The sequence below is a fragment of the Thamnophis elegans genome, chromosome 13, assembly GCF_009769535.1.
Source record: "Thamnophis elegans isolate rThaEle1 chromosome 13, rThaEle1.pri, whole genome shotgun sequence".
NCBI classification, from domain to species: Eukaryota; Metazoa; Chordata; class Lepidosauria; order Squamata; family Colubridae; genus Thamnophis; species Thamnophis elegans.
The window spans coordinates 20,160,289-20,170,867 of NC_045553.1; the positions used below are offsets into that span (position 1 = coordinate 20,160,289).

At 47.1% G+C, this 10,579-nt stretch overlaps 1 protein-coding gene across 1 annotated transcript in view; it reads right to left on the reverse strand.

The window, feature by feature from the left end:
- GGCX (gamma-glutamyl carboxylase) overlaps positions 1-10,570 on the reverse strand; it is a 29,116-nt gene extending 18,546 nt beyond the window's left edge. Inside the window, exons 1-5 of the mRNA XM_032228981.1 lie at positions 10,345-10,570; positions 8,047-8,236; positions 7,327-7,518; positions 4,966-5,124; positions 3,866-4,031 (exon numbers count right to left, since the gene is read on the reverse strand). Coding sequence (XP_032084872.1) covers positions 3,866-4,031; positions 4,966-5,124; positions 7,327-7,518; positions 8,047-8,236; positions 10,345-10,485 — 848 coding nt within the window. The 5' untranslated portion in view covers positions 10,486-10,570. The remainder of the gene's footprint in view (positions 1-3,865; positions 4,032-4,965; positions 5,125-7,326; positions 7,519-8,046; positions 8,237-10,344) is intronic.
- Between the last annotated feature and the right edge of the window lie 9 nt (positions 10,571-10,579).

Sequence of the window (10,579 nt, forward strand, 5' to 3'; positions counted from 1 at the left end):
ATAGACCCATATCCCTGTTAAATGCAGATTACAAAATTTTTGTATCAATATTGGCGGAAAGACTAAAAATAATATTAATTCAAAGTATCCATTCGGATCAAAACGGCTTTCTCCCAAAAAGACATATTAGAAACAATACAAGAATAATAATTGATACCCTGGAATTCTATCAAACAAGATCCGAGAAACAACTCGCATTAATCTTTGTCGACGCTCAGAAAGCCTTTGATAACCTAGATTGGAACTTTCTAACCACTCAACTAAAAATGATGAAATTTGGCGACAAATTTATTAAGATTATAGAATCTATATATTCACGGCAATCTGCAAATATTATAGTCAATGGGGAACTAACGGAGAGGATACAAATTGGAAAGGGTGTTAGACAATGGTGCCCGCTCTCCCCACTACTATTTATTATGTCACTAGAGGTCCTTTTAAATCGGATAAGATCAAATCAGGAAATTAGGGGCTTGACCATAAAAAAAGAACAATATAAAGTACAGGCCTTCGCGGATGACATGGTCTTTATCGTGGAAGACCCCTTACTTTCAGGACCGAATTTGATGAAGGACATTGAGAACTTTGGGTGTGTGGCCGGTTTAAAAATAAACAAGGAAAAAACAAAAATGATTATAAAAAATTTCCCCAAAAACCAGATTGGAGAACTAGAGAAAACAATGGAATTAAAGGTAACTAAAAAAATTAAGTATTTAGGGATCTGGCTGTCTGCGAAATGCTCTTCCATAAAAGAAGACAACTATGATAAGTTGTTACAGAATACCCAAAAGGACTTAAAACCTGGTCAAAACTACAACTATCACTGATGGGAAGAGTCACAGTAATTAAAATGAATGTTCTGCCAAAAATCCTCTACCTATTTCAAACGGCACCGGTTAAGCTAGGGGAAAAATTTTATAATGATTTGGACAAAATGATTCGAAACTTTATATGGAATGGTAAAAAGCCCAGAATAAAATATATGCACCTGCAGGATAAAAGAACTCAAGGGGGAATGGGATTACCGGAATGGAAAACATATCATCAAGCAGCAACAACTATGTGGATAAAAGAATGGGTAATGTTAGCTAATAAAAGAATCTTAACAATAGAGGGCCATGACCTGCAATACGGGTGGCACAACTACTTATGGTGCGAGGGAAATAAAATCCACAATTATTTTAGTAGTCACCATTTAAGGGGGGTATTGATTAAGGACTGGCTCGAAATTAGAAGGAGATACTACACGCAACTACCTAAATGGATATCTCCGACAGAAGCCCTGATATACCCGAATTTGATAAACTTGGATAAAATTGTTACCTACCAACAGTTGCTAGACGACCAAAACAAACTAAACCCCAGGGAAAATTTGGCTGATAAGGGAATAAACATCGACTGGTGGCCATATCTTCAAATTCAAAACAAACACAAATTCGATCTAGCACAACCTGGCTTCCAGAACAAGAACCAGGAATTAGATAAAATTTTAATTGGACCAGATGAGAAATTAATTTCAAAAATATACAACTGCTTACTGATTCGAAAAACGGAAGCAGAAAGAGTAAAAGAAGTCATGGTAACCTGGGCCCAAAACATCGGCCACACAATAGACCTAGACAGACGACTGGGAAAGAGTCTGGGAATGGAACCTAAAATTGACAAAGTCGACGGCCTATAAAGAAAATATATATAAAATGTTCTACCGCTGGCATCTTCCACCGACAAGACTGGAGAAAATGTCTTCAAAAGTTTCGGCCATATGCTGGAAATGTAAAACAGTGCTGGGCACGTACTACCATATGTGGTGGACGTGTCCGGTAGCCAAAGCATATTGGAAGCAAATACTAGGATGGCTGAATGGAATCCTGTCAATTAAACTATGCCTTAAGCCGGAAACTTTCTTATTAGGGATAATAGATCAAAAAATTTGCAAATCTGACCAATACCTCCTAGTCCATATTCTGACAGCGTCAAGGATTGTTTACGCACAGTGCTGGAAGAGTGAAAATGCCCCCACCAACACTATGGTGATGAATAAAATTTTAGAACTAGCAGAAATGAACAGACTGACGATGCGAATTAATGACAAAGAAGACACAGACTTTTATACAGTCTGGGAGAAGCTGTACAAATGGCTTGATGAATCAGTGAAGACCTAGACATAAAAAGAGATAGCTGACTAACCTAATACGATTAAACCAATAACTCAAATGAACAATATACAACAACTGAGAGATAAACGAAAGGAGAAATGTATCAGGGGCGAGAACCCACCGTCGAGCAATTTTGTTACGCTACAATGTTGGGAAAACTTTAAAAAGCTGATAGGAAATCCGCTATAAGTACCTGCATGAAATTAGCGATTAAACTTCATTTTAGATGAGGCGAGAGGACTTATAATCCTTGCCTCTTCAAGCAAGGAAAGGGAAAGAGAACCAGGTTGTCCTCAGCAGAGGAAAATATGCAAATGTAACAAAGGTTAGAAGGGAGGGAAGGAGGACAGTAGGGAAGTCAGGATGGAGAGGAGAAAGGAGAGGAATAGGAAAGGCAGAAGAAGGGGGGAAGGATAAAGAGGAGGAAGAGAAAGAAGAGAAGGGAAAGAAGGTGGGAAGAAAGAAGGAGAGAAGAAAGAGAAACTGGGGGAGGAAGGAGGGAGGGAAGAGAAGAGGGTAGTAAAGAGGGAAAGAGGGAGGGAAAGAAAGAGAGAAGGAGAGTTGAAAGGAAGGAAGGAAGGAGGGAGGAAAGGAGGGAGATTAAGAGAAAAGGAAGGAGGAGGGAAAGAGGCAGGGAAGGAGGAAAGGTATGTGAGAAGGAGGGGGGGACCGAGGGAGGGAAAGGAGGGGGAAGGAAAGGAGGAAAGGAGAAAAGAAAGGAGGGAAGGCAGGGGAGAAGGAAGTAAGGGGGGGAGGGAAGAAAAGGGTATGGAAAAGAAGAAATGAGGGAAGAAAAGAGGGAGGGAAGGAATAAGATACCTAACCTTTGATGTTTATAATGATTTGATAGTATGGGAATATCTCGAAATGTAGTTGTATTGTTTTTTACAAGTTATGGATGTTGTATTTTCTTTTTACCAATAAAATCTTTTTTTTTAAAAAAAAAAGGGGGGGGCTTCAGGTATGTCAAGTGGGGGCCTTGTGATGGGTCACAGCTGAGGACTTCCTGGATGTATTTAATTCTTTTTCTTTTCTTCTTGGTTGCTAGGCAAACCTTCAGCCCGGTATTTTCATTCTCTGCTCCAGTGCGTGGTGAGAATCAAAAGTTAAATAATGGAGGTTTTCTGTAAGCCTCAATATTAAGGCTTCTGTCTTCCTTAATGTATACTGCACCGTTCAGGAAAGCCAAACTATTTTCCTTCACATCTTCCTGTGTGAACTTAATGTATTTGTCCACAGAGATGGTGAAGTTGGTGAAGGCTTTTACGTCCTGTGTTGTAATCTTGATCCAAGTATCGTCCATATACCTACACCAGTGAATAGGTGAGGGAGTTTAGGGCTGTGGTTTCTACCTCTTCCATGTAGAGACTGGCCACAGTGGGGGATGCAGGTTAAGCTCTGACGCAGCTGTGTTTTCTGCAGAAGCCTTCATTGTATTTAAAAGAGGCAGGGATAAGGTAGAGGTCCAGCACAACACATATGTGGGTTGTTAAAGTGCTGTTTTGTAGCAGTCGTTTCTTCACTCCCGCGACAGCTTCCGTGGTTGGCATGCAGCCTTCCCTCTGCTGCATGTGACTCTGGCAGACTCCAGGCTGGGGCAAATGTCCAATTAAAGTTATGCAACCGGAACAACAGGAAACATGTTTACTCGATCTGAAGGGGGGAAAGGCACCTTGGGCCAAAGAAACACAAGAACGGTGAAGCCTTACCAGTAGCGATTGGCGTTCATGAACAGCAGCTGGAAGCCCAGGAGGCCGTACAGGTAGGAGTGGTTGTTCCAAGTGGTTTTGTCCAGGAAGAAGACATACCAATAGGGCAGCAGGAAGAGGAGGCAGCTCAGTCGGTAGAAGCAGCCCAGCATGATGCCCACGGCCCCTACGGGAAGAAGCGAGGGGGGCCTTTCAGGGCCTCCACATCAACCAGACAAGCTCCAGCGCTTTCTCCTGAATACTTTCTTCTGCTTTATTTTTAACATTTAAAATTGGAAAACCTTGGCTTCGTTTTCAGTACGGCAAGATTATTTATGCAGCGTTCAACTAACAGAGGAAAACCAGCTTCATCTCCTCACCTCTTTGTAGCTTATGGACAAGAGTCGGGTATACAATGCAAGCACAATCCGTTAATTTCCTGCGGTGCTTGCCTTACAAGCCAAGGCAACGTCTAATCCAGCCTGTAGCTACACTTGTAAGCCCTCCCTACAAACCACTCCTTGAGTTAATCAAGAGATATATTTACGCTTGGCTGCTACTCTCTTATGGCTGGCGGCAGGTAGATTTGATTTACTGCGATTGTCTTCTCCCTCTGGCAAGTGGGAATGTCTGCTGCTCCTCTGGCCTTGGCTATCCTTCCATGGGGCCGCTCCAGAACAAGCTGTCTTTCTATGGGGCTGCTCTTGATTGCTGGTGGGCTACAGACTACACTGGAAATGCCAGAGCTGTCCAGATTTTCTAGGGGTCCCTAATTACCTTCTTTTCCCCTTCAGCTTCCTTCATACCAAGCAATCCGCCTGTTCCCCATTTTCCCCAGCCCCACTTGGGAAAAACTCTGGGTTGTATACAACATTTCCCGTTTGTTGCCCTGCCTGCCATTCTCTGGCCTGTCTTTGCACTTCCAACTCCAGGGGAATCACACAGTGGGATGGCTGATCGGTTGCCCCGTCCTCTCTGATCCTCGGCAGCCACACACATTGCAAGGAGACCCAACAGGGAAAGCACCACAAAAGTCAGGAAGCGAGAGGAAGGGGGCTCAGCCAGCACACCCACAATACCCCCACATTACCCCCTGCGCACAACCCCAGTGTGGTCCTCACCCAACAGCATGACTGTGTAGACAAGGTACATCCAGTCCAGGGGAAGTGGCTCCAGGAAGTTGAAGAGGGGGAAGCGACAAACTTGCAGCCCATCGAGGTATTTGTGATCCAGGTAGCTCAACCCTCGCTCTTGGGGAATGTCTAGGGCCATCAGCAGGCCTGGAGAAGGAGCAGAGAAAGGGGGCAGTGGGCAACAGTAGCAGGCCAGGCTCTCTGCATCTTCAAGGCTGAGCCCAAGCTGTAGCTCTCGAGGGACTGGAAGAGTTCTGGAGAAGAGCTACTCAGTGGCTCTGCACAACCATGCTCAGTCAACTGGAGTCATGGAAGAGAAAAAATGGAAGTGGCTGTAGAAATCCTCACCCTTCTCCAGTGCAGCCACACGTGGAGGCTTGAGATGGACTGCACACTGCACACACTGTCCCTGTGATTTTCACCAATGCTGAAGGACTTATAGGCAGAGGGGGGATTCAGCAGATTCTGACCAGTTCTGGAGAACCAGTAGCAGAAATTTTGAGTAGTTTGGAGAACCAGTAAATACCACCTCCGACTGGACCTGCCCCCATCTATTTTCTGCCTCCCAAGTCCCAGCTGATCAGGAGGAAATGGGGATTTTGCAGTATCCTTCCCCTGCCATGCCCACCAAGCCACGCCCATAGAACCGGTAGTAAACAAATTCGAATCCCACCACTGCTTATAGGTAAACATGTCAATCTTTCCTTTCCTAAGGTCAGCTGGCAACCAATTTACTTACCTCCCAGCCCCCATTTTGTTCAGTTCCCAGAAGTCAAATAACCCCACCCAAGCAGTGGTGGGTTGCCAATTTTTTTACTACCGGTTCGGGCCTGTGAGCGCCACTTCTATGGGTGGGTGGAGCCTCCTGCCGCTTTTGTGAGTGGGTGGAGCCTCCTGCCACTTCTACTAAGTATAATCTTTATTGTCATTGTACTTAAATACAATGAAATTGGTTTGGACAGATCCGGATTGAACCGAGGGAAACCCACCTCTGCACCCAAGTCTGTTTTTTTTTCTTATTCCAAGTCAAATAACCCCACCCAAGTCTGTTTTGTCTTATTTTCTTATTCGAAGTGACCAGGCCACCTTATGTTTGAGTACGAGTTGTGATCTAGAACCCTGTCACAGAGGTGCTTTAATAGGACAGCCCTGGCCCTCCTACGCAGTGCCAATCTAGAGTCCAGTATCAAGATAAATTGATCAGTTGCAGACAGCAAGGCTGAGATTCAATCTCAGCTTTCAGACTTCACATGTGTAACCAAAAACCATCCCAAAGCAGTTTCACATGGACATAAAACAGCCCAGGACCTAAACATCTGGGTACTCCACACTGGAGCAGCCACAGCCAGGCATAATATGGCTGAAGCCACCTGCTCAGAAAGGAGCAGAAGAACATCTTCAACCTTCTCAAGCAGGCCAGAAGGACAGCATGGCAGAAGACACTGGATGGTGGTAGGAGGTAGAATAGGACTGGGAAGGGTATACTCTAAGTCCTGAGGATGGTCATCCACCAAGAATGGCCAACGCTATTCCTGGGCCAGGGCCAGGATGGAAATCTATTGGAAAGAATCCAGAACAGGGGTCCCCAAACTTGGCAACTTGAAGACTTGTGGATTTCAACTCCCAGAATTCTCCAGCCAGCTCTGGGAGTTGAAGTCCACAAGTCTTTAAGTTGCCCAGTTTGAAGACCTCTTGATCTAGAAGATCCATTTCTTATTGAGCTGAAGCCCCACTATCTCTCCAGAAATTTCCTCAGAAAGGGAGGATGTAAGGAAGTGATCCAACCAGGATAGAGATGACCTCTTCTGCAGGCCTTCTTGCCTCCTTCAAGCCAGATGGTTAAAATCTCCCCCCCCCCCGCATTAACCACCTCCCAAATCCAGCCACATCAGTTATTCCAAGGATCTGGCGTGTGGGGGCAGGGACCTTTCCAAAATGCCTCCACCCCCACAACATTGTGAAATCCAAAGCCAACACTGGGTGTGCTGAGCAACCATGATGTAAACCCTCCCTCCCCTAGAAAATGTGAAACAAAAATGACAATATGTTGTCGAATGGAAAACCCAAAATTAGAAAAAAGAGATACGGTAACGGAAAGCTGCAAACGTGTAATTATGATTTTCATGTTTGGAAAATGTTGAATAAAAATTTATTAAAAAAATAATAATAATAGCGCAAGACTTCTTCATTTGTCACTAAGTAATTCCACTTTTTCAATCTGATTCCTGAGGTGACTTTTGGGGAAGAAAACTGGGGGCCGTTTTTCCTAAATCAAGTACTAAATTTGTATGCAAGTCAATTCAAGTCAATTCTTCCAACGGATTCGGTTCCGGCCAGAGCCAAACTCACCGAAGAGGAAGCGGAAGACCCCCAGGCCTGCGGGATCAGTTGGCCTGTTCAGCAAGCAGACAAGGCGGTGCCAGCCGGACAGGTCCCCGCGTTCAAAGCCCAGGAGGCGCCTGGCCCAGCTGGGGGGAGCCGAGGCCCCCTTCTCCTTCCTGGGCATCTGCTGGAGGGCAGGAGGCGCCGGCCTCTCGGCTTCTGGAGGGAAAAGGAGACAATGGGGCCTCGGGGAAGATCGACATCAGGGGTCCCCGACCTTTCCGGCCTTGGGCAGCGGCGTGCGGGGCGGAGGCGGTGAAAGGCTTCCGTGCAAGCCCGCTTTCCCACGGGGGGAGGCGGCCCGGGGCTTGGGGACGCCTGCTCTACCGAACCCCGCATTGCAAGGCGCGCAAGATCCCCGCGGCGAGGAAGAGGCCGCCACTCCGAAGGGCAGCTGCGAACGCGGGTGGATCCAAGCAAAGCGTTGGAAGCCCCGCTTGCCTGGAGTCCCGCTCCAGCCAGCCACGCCCAGCGTCGCCTGCCAGCCCCAGAATTTGGGGGGCTGCGCGGCCTGGAAATGAGGCGGCCCCAAAGGCCGACTTGACCCGCGGAGGGCGTCGGGAGCAGCCCCCGGGAGCTCCGGCCCCACCAGCCCCAACTCCCCCCACCCTGCGTCTCCGGCCTGCCAGCTCAGCTTCTTGCGAGCGAGGCGACCCCCGAAGCCGCCCCCCCCCCGCCTTCTTCCACCTGCGGCGGCGCGGCTCGGCTTCATCCCGCCGGTGGCGGCGGCGGCGCCTCGTCCTGGTTTCTCAACGGAGCTCGGAGAGCAGCGGCTGCAGTCAGGCCGCCGCTCAGCCTGTACTTCCGGTCGGGCGCGCTGCCCAAGGCTTGTAGACTTAGGCCGAGGGAAGGGTCCTTCCGCGCTCCGCTCTTTTAACTGCAAAATAAAGGACTTTCTGGGGATGAATAACAAAGGATGATTCAACTATGTGCTTTTTTCCTAATTGGTTGCAACTGTATCTTTTCATAAAGGTCTCCATGTGACACTCTGATGTCACTTTTGTACTTTAATACACTGCTCAGTTCAGTGTTCACATTTAATATTATGGGAGGTTAACTGTCCAACTCTCCGATGCTATTGGGCAGAATCAACCAATCAGAATAGAGCTGGAAGGGACCTTGGAGGTTTCCTAGTCCAACCCTCTGCTCAACCATTTCAGACAAGTGGTTGTCCAGTCTCTTCTTTAAAAAACCCAGTGATAAAGCACAACTTCTGGTGGCAAGCTGTTCCACTGATTAACTGTTCCCACTGTTAGGGAATTTCTCCTTAATTCCAGGTTGCTTCTCTCCTTGATTAGTTTCCATCCATTGTTTCTTGTTCTTCTCTCAGGTACTTTGGACAATAGGTTGGTCCCCTCTTCTTTATGGCAGTCCCAAAAACACTGGAATACTGCTATCATGTCACCCCTTCTTTTCTCTAAACCAGTCAAACCCAATCCCTGCAAGCATTCTTTTGTCTCCAGGCATTTAATCATCTTAGTTGCTCTTCTTTGCACTTTAAAAAAAAATAGCAATATTTTGAGGTGGGAAAAGGTCTTGGGCAGTTATTACTCCTGAGGCTTAAGGGCCAAAACTTTGTTTAATTGCTGCATGTTCAGAAATTGTTCAAAATTATAATGGCTCTGAAGGAGGGAGACTTATGACTGGTCTAACTTGCAGCACCTGCTGGGATCACAATCCGGCTCACATTAATGATAATTAACATTTGTTGGTCATTGGTATCTCTGTTAAATAGCCCAGGAGCCAGCGTGCTGCCCTCTGGAAGTCTGTTTCTTTGCATTCTTCATCAATATGTTGTCCGTGAAAGTTGACATTAAATCTATGATTTTCTAGTAGGCATCCTAAAATGTTTGTGAACTTAAAATCCTTTGTAAGATGAAGGAGTTTCTTCAACAGAGCAGTATGGTTGGCTGTATTGTAAGCCACGGTGAGATTTATGAATGCCACTCCTGTCATTTTTTTCCAATTTGAAGCTGTCCTTTATGTATTGTGTTGAGAATTTGGGCTACATAATTTTTGCTGGGCCTGAAACCAGATTGCTGCAGTATAAGCAGGGACTCTGCTATTGTAGGCAATCCGTCGTGTCAGTTGTGTCCTTTTGTGACTGATGGAGGACAAACTAAAACACAGGCTGTATTTTCATGAGAACATAGCACACCAATGCTTAAAGTCGGTAGGGCTGCCAATACCAAGCCCACAAAGCCAACTTGTTCTACGTAAGGTTACAGCTGCTGTCCTACCACAAGTTGTGAAATTCCAAAAAATGAACAACTTGAAAAGGCCCCAGGTTTCCTGTGGTCTTGGATGAAAGTGTGCTAAAAATGCAGACACCTGCATTTTACTACAACTGTATAGACACCATTCAGAAATGCTCCAGGAAATTTATTCCTCAAGGTTGCAGGACCTTCCGTGCCCAAGGTCTAACATATGAAACCACCGATCTATTGAACCCACAAGTTACCCAGTTCAAAGGGAACCCACTCTGGGTAGATACTATTGGACAACAGGTGGTGCCAACCATCTCGGGCCATTTGACCGTCCCTTTATTACAGGGGAGCTGGAAGAGGGAATAGGCAGCTGTAGGAAGGGCAAAGCAGCTCATAGAGAAAGATTCAACTTGTGTTGGACCTAAAACAAGAGGATGTCACTCAGCCTGTGATGGACGCTTAAACCCTATTCAGATATCCAAGGTCTGGAGGGAGGCTGGTGGGAGAGCCCTACCCAAAGCAGGCAAGCCCTCAGAAGAACCAAAAGGCTGGTGGTTTCCCTCCCTTTGGCAAGGGGTTTGAGCCTTGAGAGTTTTGCCTAAGAGACAACATAAGGTTCCCCCTGCAGCCTTCCCTCTGGGGCTGCCATGGAGTGCCAGCTCAGGCTTCAGGCTTCATCACTACGGCCACCACATTCAGTTCGCAAAACGGGCCAAGTCAGCTTAGGAGGCGATTCAGCCTTCAAAAGGAAGTGAAGGCAAGAAGAGCAAATGCCTACCAGCGTCCGGAGGGGAGCGCCGGTGCCATGTGCCCCCTTTCCTTCCCCGGGAAGCCTGAAACCGGATCGTTCCGTGGCTCGAATGGCGACGGGGGAGGTCTTTGCCTGGCCGAGAGGGGCAGCCATTGCTGCTCGGCCCATTGGCCTCGGGCTCTGGCCTCGGGCCCCGCGCAACCCCGGGCGGACGGGCCCTGTGTGGGCCGGAGAGGGCGGGCCTGGCACTTGGGTCCGCCCA